A 16052-nucleotide genomic window follows, 5' to 3' on the forward strand; every position below is an offset into this window, starting at 1 on the left:
TTTGTCATAGTTTCAAGCACTGCATTTACAAATGGCATATAAAAATCGATATATATAACTTCATGCTTACATATTACTTCTTAAATTAAATAATCAAACACCTCCTTCCAAAGCCAAGGGGGAAAAAAACCTCTTCATTGTTTCAAACTATGTCATCCAACAGCTATAAAACCAAAGAATATGATAAAGAACTAACAAGTCTTTATTATTACTAGAACTACAGTCAAGTTTCACAAAAAAGCATCTATCAAATACAAACATTGATACACAAAGTACACAGATCAAGGTCAGTGTGATTAATAACATACCAGTTACATGTAGTTCATGCTAAATTATTAAGACATTCTTTAAATTAATAAATGAAATGACTAAGGGAAAATTAGAAAAAAATGTATAGCTATGAGAAACTAGTATAAAGAAAACTCTAGACCGGAAGCCACATTCCTGCAACTGGTCACTGCTAAGTCACTGCTAAGTGACTAAGTCCCACGTCTAGACGTGCTTGTGGCAGTGAATAAGACTGAATATATGCTGTACTTAGCCAGGAGTTAATCATGAAATGACTAGAGAATCATTATTCTTTTTCCTCTCGGGACCTGGCACTTGATTTACCGTTACACGGCCAATGCGGGAATCCACTCCCCAGTTAACAGAACAGATACACCTACTTAAAATAAAGAAACACAGCAGCCCTTCCCACTTAATCAGCCACTCCTGGTCTGTATCACACGGTGGTGTAACTAACTGAGTCTGGGCTCCCTCCTCCCTCCCCGAGCCAGATCACATTCCCAACGGGAGCGGACACATTCAGCCCAGTTAACGGAGCTCAAACAATGACTTGAGCACACACTCCTTTTCCGCTCACCTCACACTCTTGTTCTCTGGCTGAACAGGGCTCACTGTCCCCTTCGGTATCCGTCTCCGAGTCGTCGCCCAAGCTGATCACACAAGCGTAGGGACAAGGCTCCTGCTGCGGCTCTGAAACGTAGTCATCGGTTCCGATCTCCAGGCTGCTGGAACAGCCCTCGGTACTCAGAGTGCTTATGAAAGGGCAACTGACAGAACTCAAGGTTGTGAAAGTCCTCTGGCCCGGCTCCGGGCTCTCACTGATCCTGATGCCTAACCAGGGACACTCAGACCGCTTCTGGGGGTAGCTGTGCTCTGGGCCATCTTTGGCCACGGCAGGGGACAACTGCATTTGGCAGGGAGAGTCGGCGCTGCAGATGTCACTCCAGAAGCCCTTCGCGAGGTGCTCGGCCACCTCTCGCTCCACGCTGCTCAGGTCACTGGCGGCAAGGCCACTCTCCTTCCTGGGGCCGGGGTCTGACTTCACGTCTGGACTCTCACTGAAAGCCTTCTCTTCTCGCACATCACAACCCGACGAAGGCTTTTCCATCAACACTGTCGTGTTCTGCATGCCAGCAAAATTCAAGTCACCGTACTGGTCGTACGTGTGTAAGAGAGACAGGGAGTAGAGCCCGTGGGGGTCTGCAGAACTGGGGGGGCAGGGAGTTGCTTCTGTTTTTCCGGATGAGCCCTGGGAAGCGGGATCTTTCTTCTTGGCTTCTTCATGTTCCATTGCTGATTTTCTTTCTTCACATTTTAAAATCACCTGCAAGTCTGCACAGTCCTGGATTCCTCCTAGACACTCATTTTCTGACGGCTCATGAGGCTGAACAGAAGCGGCCTGAATGTCTTTGACGCTGGATTCCACGGTTCGGACTCTGTCAGTCCCAAACGCTTTCTGGAATTTTCGGTATTTGGGGCATAAAGACGGCAGAGCCAGGGCAGCGTCCTTTTCTAAGCACATGGATTCACATGTTTGGCTGGCACTGTCCTGCACAGGAGGAGTTGCTTTTGCACTGCCTTGATACCTACGCAGTTTACAGTGAGGGGTTTGGACATTTTTGTTGTCCAGAAATTCCTCCACCTCATCGATTTCTAAATCCTTCTGGTCCAAAAGCGAAAACTTAAAATCTGGTTTCTGGCAAGGCGAGGAGAAGCATTTTTTTCTGGGGCATTCCTGCGTGTCTGCAGTGGAGTCCAGAAACTTGTATTTGAGAAACTGAAAGCAGGATTCCTCAATATCAGGTACGCCTAAAAATTCCACACACTTGTACACCTCATCCACATTGTCCTTACTGAGTATCAGTTTAGCGGTGTAGGCAAACTGAATTAAAGGTTCAAATCCTTTAACTGTCACCTGTTAATGTACAAAACAAAAACAAACACATCACCTGAAAAGCTGTCTAGCAGATAAGGACAAGAGAAGCAGCAGGGTGGCAAGATGAAAACCTCTTTGTGATACTTATAAAACAGGGATTTTAATTTGGTGAGAAAAAAAAAAAAATTCTTCTCAGAAATGTAAAGCTAAGGGAATCTAGAAAAGCTTGCTTCTCACATCCGTTCATTGGGACCACACCCTCCACTTTATAGATTTCCACTCATGATGATCCATGGAGTATGATTTACTCATATGAGATAAAGATATAAACATTACCACACTTTCCACATTAGCGGAAAGAAGGCATCTATGGAATAAGGAACATGGATAAACGTCCAACACACTGTTTCAAGTGCTGGGATCTGCTGCCATCCTAGTTTCATGCGGTTATCATATTCCAAACACCTCCTCAACTGTGATAAAGTACTACAGTGGAATTTTCAAGGCAGAGAACAATACAGCTAAAGCAATGGAAGTATTCCTAACCATGGTGGACAGTAAATGGCTAACTATCAATTATCTTAGAGTTTCTAATAAAATTTTTAAAGATCCAGATTTACAAAGTGATCTATGTGAAGACCTAAAACTTGTGCCTAGTACAGTCTCAGCAAAGATTTAAGAACTCGAGCTAATAGAACCTTTAAGCTCAAAACTGTACATCTACACTGAGCCTGCCTCTGCAGAGAGAGGGGAGAGGACACGCACTGAGGGTGGGCAAAGCTTCATTCCAGGCTCTAAATGCAAAAATTAATTCTAAAACACTGAATTCCAGTAAGAGTGACCAAGACATAATTTTTCTCTGATCCTCTTAAACACCTGCTAAACTGGGCATACTTAATTAGCCTTTAAATGGCTAAAAAAATAATAAAATAAAAATAGCAACACCAAATACCGGTGAAGATGTGGAGAAACTGGAAAACTCACACATTGCTGGTGGGAACGTAAAATGGTGCAGCCGCTCTGCAAACCAGTTTGGCAGTTTGTTATAAACATGCAAGCACCATATGTCCCAGCAACTGCACTCCTATTCTTTCATGCCAGAAAAATGAAAACTCATCCTGCATAAGCGCTCACTGCGATGTTATTTGTAACAGCCCAAAATTGGAATTAGCCTGATTTCCTTCAATAGGTGTACAGCTAAATAAAAACCGGTACACCCACAGTATGTACTGCTCAGCAATACAAAAGAATACACTGCAGATGCCTAAGACTTGGATAAATCTCAGAGAAATTACATAAGAGGAAAAAGGACAATCCCAAAAGGTCACCTACTGTATGATTCCATTTATATGACATTTTTCAGATGACAAAACTTTAAGGACAGATTAGTGGTTGCCAGGGGTTAGGAATGGAGGGAGGGGGTGAGGGTGTATGAATGGAAACCAGGAAGGAAGTGAGTGCAACACAAGGGATTCTCAGGTGGGTGCTGAAACTGTTCCGTTTTCTTACTGTGGTAGTGGATACACGGATCCACCCAGAAAACGAAACTGTAGAGAATTTCATAGCATACGCAATTTAGTACAAGTAAGACCAGGAAAGCCTAAGCTGGATGAATTGTATTACTATCAAAATCCTGGCTGTGATACACTACAGTTTTGCAAAAATAGTACCAATGGAAGAAGCTGAACAGAGCGCAGCAAAGGGTCTCTCTGCCTTATGTCTTACAGCTGCATGTAAATTTACAATGAACTCAATAAATATTCTAATTGAGAAATTTTAAATAATTTAAAATAATCAAGAGGCTTTAAAGACAGCTATACAATGATCTTTTCAATCTGTCATGATGAAACACTTCAAAGATCTGAAAATTTGTATTTTATATTCAAATTAGAATGAATGAATGTATACATACACATGTGCATGCAGATACCTTTCCTTCCATATATATTAATCAAATTTTTTTCTGCTTGGAAAGTCTTTTTATGTAAATTGAAACTACAGATCATAATGAGGATATCTCCATTAGGATATGTGTTGCTATCTGTTAAAGAACAACGGCTGACAATAGCTGGCCCTTCTTGCCACTGCCTTAGTATCATGTCATTTGTTCCGACTTCTGCCGCAGAACTGACAACATGTAGCTACCATTCATGGGTGTATGTATGCATGGCCAGCAATAAGCTAAACTGGAGACTCAGTGTCACCACAGAATAGCCCACACAAACCTGTCGTACACAGACAGGTTCTATATACTTCGTCCAAATTCCTTTTAACAACTTCTAATGTGTACTGGAGAAGACTCTTGAGAGTCCCTTGGACTGCAAGGAGATCCAACCAGTCAATCCTAAAGGAAGTCAGTCCTGAATATTCACTGGAAGGACTGATGCTGAAACTAAAGGTCCAACACTTTGGCCACCTGATGTGAAGAACTGACTCATTTGAAAAGACCCTGATGCTGGGAAAGATTGAAGGAGGGAGGAGAAGCGGACGACAGAGGATGAGATGGTTGGATGGCATCACCAACTCAATGGAGATTTGAGTTTACACAAACTCTGGGAGACAGTGAAGGACTCGGAATCCTGGCCTGCTGCAGTCCATAGTGTCACAGATTGTCAGATACAACTTAACAATGAACAAAATGTGCGTCCCAATGCCACAAGGCTCAGCACTCTTCTAGTTGGAGTCACTAATGAAACCAAACAAACTGTTAAAAGAGTCAGTGTACCCAGCACTCCTGCCCTAAGAGTCATCTCTTGGAGGTAGGATGGTAACAAGGACCTAAGTGTCTAGGTGCCTGAGCACCATAATAGGCCTGCGGGGAAAGGTGTGTAAGAACAACACTCCATAAATATGATACAAAATCACCTTTCTTCTACCCACGCCATTGTCTCAACCTCAAGAAAGAAGAAAGGGAGAGAACCCTTCTGGAGTACCTAACAGCCACCTGCAGACCAAATGAGGAGGCTGGAATGCACAATCTTTTAGGTTTTCTCCAAATTCTAAAACATCTGGCTTGAAAACCGAATAGATCTGGCAACTGGGACTTATAGTTAAAACAATAAAACTGAGCAGCACGGGGAGGCTGTCCCCAGTAACTCCCTTTCAACCCCGTTCATGAAGGCAGGTCGGTCACAGCCAAATGCAGGCTTGGGAGGACCCTGATCCCTGCCACAGCTGTCCATCACAGGAAAAGGTCCAAAGGGGGAGTCCCGCCCAGCTGTGCGACCTCTCCGAATGCCTGTATTCACCGGCGAGTCATTTCATTAAAACATAACAGAGGGTCGAGTTATTCAACGGCCCAACAAATAATTAACTAACATCCAAAGTTATCATTGCAGGGACTTCCCTGTAAGTCCAGGGGTTAAGATTCTGCACTTCCACTGCCGGGGGCAGGGGTTCGATCCCTGGTGGGGGAACTACAATTCCGCCTGCCTTGCTGCTGCTGCTAAGTCGCATCAGTCGTGTCCGACTCTGTGCGACCCCACAGACGGCAGCCCACCAGGCTCCCCCGTCCCTGGGATTCTCCAGGCAAGAACACTGGAGTGGGTTGCCATTTCCTTCCCCAAAGAATGAAAGTGAAAAGTGAAAGTGAAGTTGCTCAGTGTTCAACTCTTAGCAACCCCATGGACTGCAGCCTACCAGGCTCCTCCGTCCATGGGAGTTTCCAGGCAAGAGTACTGGAGTGGGTGCGGCCAAAAAAATAAAGTGCACCAGTTGACATGGAAAAGGCCAGGATGTATACGAAGCAAGTTAAGTGTGCAGCCGCAGAAGCACGGGCAAGAGATGCCTGGGAGACGGGGTTCTGCCCTAACGGGATCAACCAGCAGAGACTTGGTTGCGCGAACGCGGGGCAAGCTCTCCCACCTCTCCGGGCAGCGTGATGCGCGGCTCCGAGCCGGCCGGGCCGGCGAGCCGGGCGTGGAAGTAGGCGCTGCAGGCGGCCAGCACGGCGCGGTGCGCGCGGAAGGGCCGGCCTTCCACCAGCACCGTCACGTCGCACAGCTCGTCCTTCCGCCGCTGCTCGTCCAGGCAGCGCAGCACGTGCGCGCCGTGCACCGACGACTCGTAGGCGAACACCGCGTTCTCACCCAGCCACATTCTGCGTCCGGGGCTGCGTCGGGAGGGTCCGAGAGAGCATGCTTCTGACGGTCGTCAACCTGCCGAGACACAGGCCGCGGTCACTCACGGAACGGCTTGGGAAAGAGGTCTGTCCCGGCGGCCCCGGCAGATACCCATCAACACGTGGCTGCTGTTTAGCTGCTCAGTCGTGTCCGACTCTCTGCGACCTCATGGACTGGGGCCCTCCAGGCTCCTCGGTCCATGGGGATTTTCCCGGCAAGAACACTGGAGTGGATTGCCATTAACTTCTCCAGGGGATCAAACCCACCTCTCCTACATTGGCAGGTGGGTTCTGAACCACTGGGCCACTTGGGAACACCCACCCTCCCCCATCAGATTAAAATACTCATCACCAAAACCCAAATGAAAACAAAAGCTTCTACCTCAAACAGACTCAGGGTCAAGTGATCGGTGTGCATGGATGACCATACCCACGGCGTCCAGGACTACAGAGCTGATGCTCTTCCCTCCTATCTTAAGCTTTTAAATTATCAGCTGTATTGATTTAGTGCTCTAATTTTAATGTTGGCATGAAACAAAGATGGCTTCTTTTTTTAGAAATTTTATCTTGAGAACCTGGGTGTCTGGTTTTAAAAAGGTACTGGCATACCCCAATGATCTGTACTGTTCTAGGGCAGGACAGCTTAGGAGTGGATGTGACTTGAACTTAATACATTTTTTGAGGGTGTTCAAATTCAGAACTCGGCAGATTCATCTCCTGACCCTAAACACGGTCCTAAAATAAACTGCTTGAGGAAACTGGATTCCAAAAATTTCAGGTGGACAATTTTGAAGTGTGTCCATATTCCACTGGAGATTAAAGAGGCCCAACTAAAAGAATTGTAGGCTGACAGACATGGTAACTGTAGATTCAGCAAAAAAAAAAAATTAAGGGCTATCTCATCTTAAAGATTATGACTTTGGAGGAATGAGGTGATTTGCAGTGCAAAGAATCAGAACATATGAAATTCCTTAAAAATATACTGACAAACAATTTGGCCTACGTTACACATAATGAAAAGAAACCTTTTAAAAGAAAAAAGGCTCCTGCAAGCCTGGACACATTTATTCACTTCATTTAATATAGATTTTTGAAAAGCAATTTTTATAATAATAGGAAACATTCTTGGGGTGAAGGACAGGAAGACCTTTTGAAGTAAGGATTTTATGGCTCTGAAATGAGGCATTTTGTACAAAGAAAACAGCTCCAATGAGCAAACAGGTAAGGCTGAGAAGTTTCTGGGTGGCATCCCAATGGGTTGCTTTAAGACATCAATGGGAGCGTGTAGGTCACCAGAGGTCACCCTGTGGGCTGGGCTAAACGGTGGAACAGGCACACAGCACTCCACATTCTCTGTGTCCCCCGTTTCCCAACACTTGACAGCAGGCAGGAGGGTGTGGTTCCCCAGAACGAGGGACACATCCTACAAAAGGCAAAGCTCCTCCAACACGAAGAAAAGGATTTCCTTGATTTCAAGACTCAGTTCTGTCAGACCAGATCTTCGTAATGAATCTTTTTACATAACAAGTCTTACTTAACACTACAAAATGTAGCTAACAAATAGGACTATTCCATCGTTAACAACATGGTTTACCATGCAGAGAAACTCTTGGTTTTCTTGAAATGCTAAAACAAAAGAATGTTATCAAAAATGTGTATTTTTAAAAAACACCTACTAACATAAGTACGTGCATGCCTGCTAAGTCGCTTCAGTCATATCCATCTCCTTTCGACCCTATGGACTGTAACTCACCAGACTCCTCTGTCCATGGGATTCTCCAGGTAAGAATACTGGAGTGAGTTGCCATGTCCTTCTCCAGGGGAACTTCCCAACCCAGGGATTGAACCCGTGTCTCATGTCTCCTGCATTGGCAGGCAATTTCTTTACGATTAGCACCACCTGAGAGGCCCATACTAATACAGATTAGCCTCCAAACATTTTTTGATCATATATATATATACTCACATACATACAAACAACTATAGGCTTCCCTGGTGGCTCAGTCGGTGAAGAATCTGCCTGCAATGCAGGAGACCTAGGTTCCATCTCTGGGTCAGGAAGATCCCCTGGAAAAGGGAATGACAACCCACTCCAGTATTCTTGCCTGGAGAATTCCATGGACAGAGGAGACTGGTGGGCTATAGTCCACTGGGTTGCAAAGAGCGACTGAGGGACTGAACTGAACCAGCCAAAAGAAAAAAGAAAAAAAAAAAAAAGGACAGTTTAGTTGCTAAATTGTGTCTGACTCTCTGACCCATGGACTGGAGCCCACCTGGCTCCTCTGTCCATGCAATTTCCCAGGCAAGAATACTGGAGTGGGCTGCGATTTCCTACTCCAAGGGATCTTCCTGATCCAGGGACCACAAGCTCCTCACAGGGTGATCCCTGTTTTTCTTCTGAAGCTTACTCATGTCCTAAAACATGAAAGTCCTCAAATGTTCCATGACTCAATAAACATTACTTTTTTCACAGTTGTTACACGCCAAACAAAAATGAAAGGAGAATAGAAATTACTAAATCCAGACAGACCAGACCCAAAGTTATGTCCCAGTCTCTGCAATCCTATGGATTGTACCCTGCCAGGCGCCTCTGTCCATGGGATTCTCCAAGAAAGAATACTGTTGCCATCTCTTCCTCCAGGGGATCTTCCCAACCCAGGGATCAAACCAGGGTCTCTTACATCTCCTGCATGGGCAGGCAGGTTCTTTACCACTAGTGCCAACTAGGAAGCTCCAATCATAGGTGAATTCCACCTCAAAGACATGATGTCTCAGTAAACACACAAGACATGCATCTATGAGTTCTGTTCTACTTATGTGTTCATTTCTAAGGTGCTCATGATAGCTGAAATATTAAGTTCCTCAGAAACAGTCAATGAAAATAAAATCTCTCACTATGTGGTTAAACTTTTCCCAAGGTCAAGGATCACAACCTATCATTCATTTACTGATTCAGCATACTACATGAAATCATGGCAACTCGAAAACCACGTCCGAGGACTAACTTGACTTTTGGGTTGTGCCCACATTAAAAGGGTAGTAAATTCCCTTTCACAGTTGGTCTTGGTATTTCAGTTATCAACACGAGGAACTGCTGTTAAGAGTAGTGGGGAGGAACTATCATTCAGTGAAACTGTATCTGGTGTGTGTGGTACTGCAGGGACCACTGCCCTCCACTTTATCCAAGACTGTCCACCTCCCCAGCCAAGCCGGATTCAACAGCTGACCACATGCCTTGCAGTATCCCAGCACAAGTCCCCAGCCTTCTTATTCTTTCCCATCACCTGCCCTGATGATGATCTAAAACTACATAAATCCTACCCTCATACTCTGTGAAGCCACCATGAAAAACTGGGGAAATTCCTCAAAAAAATGAAGAAAAGAACTACTGTATAATTCAACCAATCCACTTCAGGGTATTAATCCAAAGAATATGAAGACACCAACTATAAAACATACACATCCTCATGTTCAATGAAGCATTATTTATCATAGCCAAGATATGAAAATAACATAAATGCCCATCAATGGATGAACGGATAGAGATGTGATGGACATTTACACTACCCAGCCATAAAAAAATGAAATCTTGCCATTTTGACAGTATAATGTTAAGTGAAATATGTCAGATGGAGAAAGAGAACTATTGTGTGATTCTCACTCATATATGGAGTCTAAAAGAAACAAACAAAACAAAATAAAATCCATATACACAGAGACTAGACTGCTGGTTACTAGAGGGGAACGGGGAGCGTTCCCCGATAGCTCAGATGGTAAAGAATCAGCCTGCAATACGGGAGACCGGGGTTTGATCCCTGGGTCAGGAAGATCCTCTGGAGAAGGATATGGAAACTCACTCCAGTATTCTTGCCTGGAAAATCCCATGTACAGAGAAGCCTGGCGGGCTGCAGGCCATGGGGTTGCAACAAATCAGACGCCACTGAGCAACTAACACTTTCACTTTTACTTACTAGAAGGAACAGGGATCAGGACAAGCAAAACAGATGAAAGGGGCCAACTGTATGGGTGGTGATGAATGGAAACTAGACATTTGGCGGTTATTACTTTGTAATGTATACAGATGTGGAATTGTAATGGTGAACACCTGAAGGTTATATATGTAACTGGCATATAATGTTTATATACCGATTTTACCTCAATTAAAAAAAACTGTACTCAAAGACACTGAAGAACACATAAATAAATGGAGAGGGACTTTCACATAAAACAAGCAAGGCCCAATTCCCACAGAGTTGCTGTCAGCCCACACGTAATCCAGCCATTACATGTTGCTCCAACTAGTTCGTTCACTACTCGTCTCAAGAGAGAGTTTATTTTTGGCTCAGTCCCCTTGTTCAGGCAGTTCTGGGTGACAGGCTAGCTCATAAATTCATGGCCAGCTTACAGCTTTGGGCCATATGCCAACACCAAGTTCCAACAGCTGCAGCTGAGAGAAGCTAGAAAATCAGGGCGTCAAAAGGCCACCTGGGACGGTCCCTCTGGAAAGGGTCTGGCCTCCTTATTAGTGGACTGACCTGACTCCTCCCAGAAACCTAGGCCTCGGCCCTGAGACCTCCCACGCTCGGCCTTGGGCTCCAGCCCCCTCCCAAGCCCTGGTGCCTCTGCCCCTTGCAGCTAAGACCTACCTGTGTCCATCTGTCCTGCCACAACTCCAGTCCAAGACACACTGGCTTTTGCCTAGACAAATGCTGTTTATCCTCTTGCAAGGCCTCACCAGCTCACACATATACAAATATAATTATGTAAAATAAAAAGTGCCACAAATGTTCACCCAGCAACATTTTATCCTTACTAGAGCAACATAGCCTAATTTCTACTCTATTAAAATTTAAAAAAAAATCCAGTTGTGATCCACTCAAATTTTAAGAACCAGTAACGGGCCACGAGCTCACACACTGAATCCACAGCACTGGCCGCCAGAGCAGGGTCTGGCATCTACAGCCCGGGGCTCACCTCTCGGCCCTGCCCCTCGCTGGCTGTGCGGCTCAGGCAACCTGCTCAGCCTTGCTGGGGTGGGTCTCGGTTTCAAACAAGGCTAACAATAGCACCTCACTGGGTTGTTGTGAGGCTTACATGAAGATGAGGGTGAAGGGCTGAGCACACTGTCTGGCCCAAAGCCAACAAACTTTAAACAACAGTGGCTATTAACGACGATAATAAAAATAACAAAAGCCTCAGTCCCCTCAATCCCCTCATGATCCCCTCCAATTTATTCCCCTCCATCCAAGTTACAGCTCCCTTGCTAAAAACCCCACAATGTCTTCCAAATTCCTTATGATCAATTCTAAATGCTCAGCATGTCCTCCAGACCTGCATGGTCGGGTTGTCTGTGAATCCAGCCTTACCTCAAAGCCTCTGTCTCCCTCTCTTGCTGTTCTCCATCCTGACCATCCTTCCTTCCTGCTCCACAGGCACCAAGCTCCTTCCAACCTCAGGACCTTTGCACATGCTCTCCCCACCCCCTGGACTTCTACTCCTCAGCTGGCCAACTCCTCACCTGTTAGGTCTCAGCTTGAATGTCAACACCTTGCCTGACTTGTTCTCTGTCACAGCTCAAGCTTGTAATAGAGTGCCTGGCCCAACGCAGGTACCTGCTTCTGAATGTATGGCGGCATTTTTAGTATAAACCCAAAACGCAGATCATCTAACTTCATCTTCCAGACACAGCACAGTCAGCCACTCCAACACACAGAGCAGCAATGCCACTGAGCCAAGTACTCAGAGAAAAGCCCTTGGATGGCTTTCCCAGAGTCAGAAATACAATCACCTGACCCTGACCTCACTAGTGTGGAGCCCTACATAAAGTTATTCCGAAATTCAACTCTCCTGATTCTGAAAACCATCCAGGTGGTCAGTAATCTATTTTTACCAAATAATATTAACTAAGGAATGACTAAATTAGGTAAGAATGGTACACTCAGTCACCTTCTGACATTTTTCAACCATGAACAGTAAGCTGTGACATCCCCACAGAGTCTTACGGGCCTAAAATTCTCTAACTCCAAGTTGAGATTCCTATGTTACACCTGAATTTTCCTATGTTCTTAGAAACAGAAACAATTGTTATAATTCAAAACAAAGGTTCACTGACCTGAGCAAATTGCTGATTCATTCAGCAATGCTGATAAAGGATGAATAGGCATTTTAAAGCTTCCTGCATCTCAATTTGGAAATAACTTCTGCTCTCTGCTCAGTACACAACTTAAATTTTAACAGTTACCTCTTAGTATTTTGCTTTCCAAGTCGATTTTTTAAAAATGAAACAAGTTCCGGTGGCTTTATTACATTTTAATAACTTGAAGGTAACTTACTTAAACTATACAAACTTTTAAAATCCTGAGGTGAATATTCCATGATAGAACCAGATCTATAACGCTTCAGAACAGAAATTCAGAATGAAGATGAAGTTCCATGTATACAACAGAGCTGGACTTTTACTCACTTCAGTGAAAAGTCTCACAACTTGGTTGTTTTTAATTCTCAGTGGACAAGGGCATGGGGAGTAGCCTAACACCAAGGGTCATATGAGAGGGGAGGACCATCACCCAACACCCTTCAACTTTCACGTAACGAGGACAAATGTTCTTTCTACAAGTGCCTGGCCTGTGCCACACAGCAGACTGGTGCAGTGAAAACACACTCAAAAGAGACAGTCCCTACATTTAAGAAGAATACAGCCTGGAAATGTTTGAAATGAAAATGATACCTTGGAGTGAAAGATATGACAATGATCACTATAATCAACTTACACAGGAATGTGGGCAGTTCCTAAAGGTATCTGCAGAAAGACTTCAAATAAAAACTACTTTCTGGTCAATTCTCATTTAACCATAATGTTCAATTAGTTGGAAAGGGAATATAGGAGAAGGGGGCAGCAAAGGATGAGATGCTTAAATAGCACCACTAACTCAAAGTCATGAATTTGAGCAAACTCTGGGAGATACTAAAGGACAGAGGAGCCTGGCATGCTGCAGTCCTTGGAGTCACAAAGAGTCAGACATGCCTTAGAGACTCAAGGACAACATCAAAGGAAGAAAGAACATAGGAAATCCAAGTTCCAGAACCAAGAGAGGAGGAACAGATTCTTCTGTTAAATCCTCTTACTACAACAAATGTAGGAAACAATGAAGCCTTTGATTTGTGTCACATGTGGCAGCTATTCAATTCTTAATGGGACTGTTATATCTCAGTGGAGTAGGACTATGTTTTGAAAACAAGAACTAGCAACTGGAGTTGGCTCATACCAGCTCAGTGTATTTACTGAATTATGCATTTTCTACCGTGCACTTGTCACTCACTGTTGTATGTATCCACTCAGAGGTAGGATTTACACTGAACGAACTGCACTATTTAAAATACAGAATTCAGTGAGTTTTGATGTTTTAAGTGTGAATGAAACCACCACCACAATTGAGATAAATTTCCATCCCCTCTCACGATCCCATGTGCCTCTCTGAGGTCTCCCCCTGGTCACCTGGTCCCAGGGAACCAACGATGTGCATTCACGTCACTGTCAATTCGTGTGCATTTTCCGTGACTTCTGTGTAAACAGAACAACACATTCTATTTACGTAAACAGAACGTGTTTCGGCCTTGGGTTTCTTTCACTCAGTTTAATGACAATCAGGATGCGTACATTCAATGTTTGGGTTCTTTATTGCTGAGCACTACTCCATTATACGTACATACCACCGTATGTTTATCCCTTTCACTGTGGATGCACTATTTATTGTCATAAAGATGTGTGTGTGTGTGCTAAGTCACTTCAGTCGTGGCTGACTCTTTGTGACCCCACAGACAGTAGCCTACCAGGCTCCTCTGTCCATGGGACTCTCCAGGCAAGAATATTGGAGTGGGTTGTCATACTCTCCTCCAGGGGATCCTCCCGACCCAGGGATCAAACCTGTGTCTCATTCGTCTACCTGCACTGGCCAGCAAGTTCTTTACCACTAGCGCCACCTGGGAAGCCCGTAATAAAGATGCACTGCTTCCAGTTTGGGGGTTGCTGTAATAAAGCTTCAGGGAACATCTTCACAGACATATACTTCATTTCTCTTGGGTAACTAAATACCTAGAAGTGGAGAAGCTGAGTGATATGGTGAGTTTCTGTTTAACTTCTTAGAAACTGCTAAACACTTTTCCAAAGTAATTGTACCATTTTCTTGCTACCAGCAGTGTGTGGTAACTCCAGATGCTCCACATTCTCACCAATCTTGGTAATGTCAGTCTTTTTCATTTTAGCTAGCCTAACAAATATACAGTGGTACAGCGGGAGTTGGCAAAGGACAGGGAAGCCTGGCATGCTGCAGTCCATGGGGCTGCAAAGAGTCGAACACAACTGAGCAAGTGAACAACAGTGCTGTGGTTTTAGTTTGCATTTCTTGATGGCTAATAATGTTGAGCATCTCTATATATGCTTGTTAGCCATCTGTGTATCTTCTTCTGTGAAATGTCTGTCCAATTATTCTGTCCATTTTTTTTTTATTATTTTTTTTTATTTTTTCAGTGGGTTTTGTCATACATTGACATGAATCAGCAATAGATTTACACGTATTCCCCATCCCGATCCCCCCTCCCACCTCCCTCTCCACCCGATTCCTCTGGGTCTTCCCAGTGCACCAGGCTCAAGCACTTGTCTCATGCATCCCACCTGGGCTGGTGATCTGTTTCACCATAGATAGTATACATGCTGTTCTTTCACAACATCCCACCCTCACCTTCTCCCACAGAGTTCAAAAGTCTGTTCTGTACTTCTGTGTCTCTTTTTCTGTTTTGCATATAGGGTTGACGTTACCATCTTTCTAAATTCCATATATATGTGTTAGTATGCTGTAATGATCTTTATCTTTCTGGCTTACTTCACTCTGTATAATGGGCTCCAGTTTCATCCGTCTCATTAGAACTGGTTCAAATGAATTCTTTTTAACGGCTGAGTAATATTCCACGGTGTATATGTACCACAGCTTCCTTATCCATTCATCTGCTGATGGGCATCTAGGTTGCTTCCATGTCCTCGCTATTATAAACAGTGCTGCAATGAACACTGGGGTGCACGTGTCTCTTTCAGATATGGTTTCCTCAGTGTGTATGCCCAGAAGTGGGATTGCTGGGTCATATGGCAGTTCTATTTCCAGTTTTTTAAGAAATCTCCACACTGTTCTCCATAGCGGCTGTACTAGTTTGCATTCCCACCAACAGTGTAAGAGGGTTCCCTTTTCTCCACACCCTCTCCAGCATTTATTGCTTGTAGACTTTTGGATAGCAGCCATCCTGACTGGCGTGTAATGGTACCTCATTTCTGTCCATTTTTAACTGGACTGTCTTCTCGAGTTGAAAGGGCCAGCAGTGAATCTATACAGCAATTTTGGGAGAACTGACCTCTAACAAACTGAGTCTTCTGAGACATAAACATGGCATATCTCTCCATTTATTTAGGTCTTCCTTAATTCTCTCAGCATTATTCTGAAGGTTCTTAGGAAAGAGATCTGGCACATCTTTTGTTAAACTTATTCTTAAGTATTTGGGGTTTTTTTTTTTTTAATAGTTACTATAAACAGACTTGTTTGTTAAACTTCACTTTCTGGTTCTCTTCTGATACTATAAACATAAAAGTTATGTTTTTAAATATTAACCTTGAATTCTCCACGACCTTACTTCACTTATTAGATCTGTTTCGTTGTAGGTTCCTTAGGATTGTCTATGTGCACAATCATGTCATCTGCATGCAGAGACAATTTGACTTCTTCC

At 44.1% G+C, this 16052-nt stretch overlaps 1 protein-coding gene across 1 annotated transcript in view; it reads right to left on the reverse strand.

Moving 5' to 3' along the window:
- The window catches only part of BACH1 (BTB domain and CNC homolog 1), a 46204-nt gene that overhangs the window by 12631 nt on the left and 17521 nt on the right, over nucleotides 1-16052 (reverse strand). The window contains exons 2-3 of the mRNA XM_061134308.1: nucleotides 6029-6321; nucleotides 866-2203 (exon numbers count right to left, since the gene is read on the reverse strand). Coding sequence (XP_060990291.1) covers nucleotides 866-2203; nucleotides 6029-6262 — 1572 coding nt within the window. The 5' untranslated portion in view covers nucleotides 6263-6321. The remainder of the gene's footprint in view (nucleotides 1-865; nucleotides 2204-6028; nucleotides 6322-16052) is intronic.

The sequence above is a fragment of the Dama dama genome, chromosome 31 (assembly GCF_033118175.1).
Source record: "Dama dama isolate Ldn47 chromosome 31, ASM3311817v1, whole genome shotgun sequence".
Taxonomy (NCBI): domain Eukaryota; kingdom Metazoa; phylum Chordata; class Mammalia; order Artiodactyla; family Cervidae; genus Dama; species Dama dama.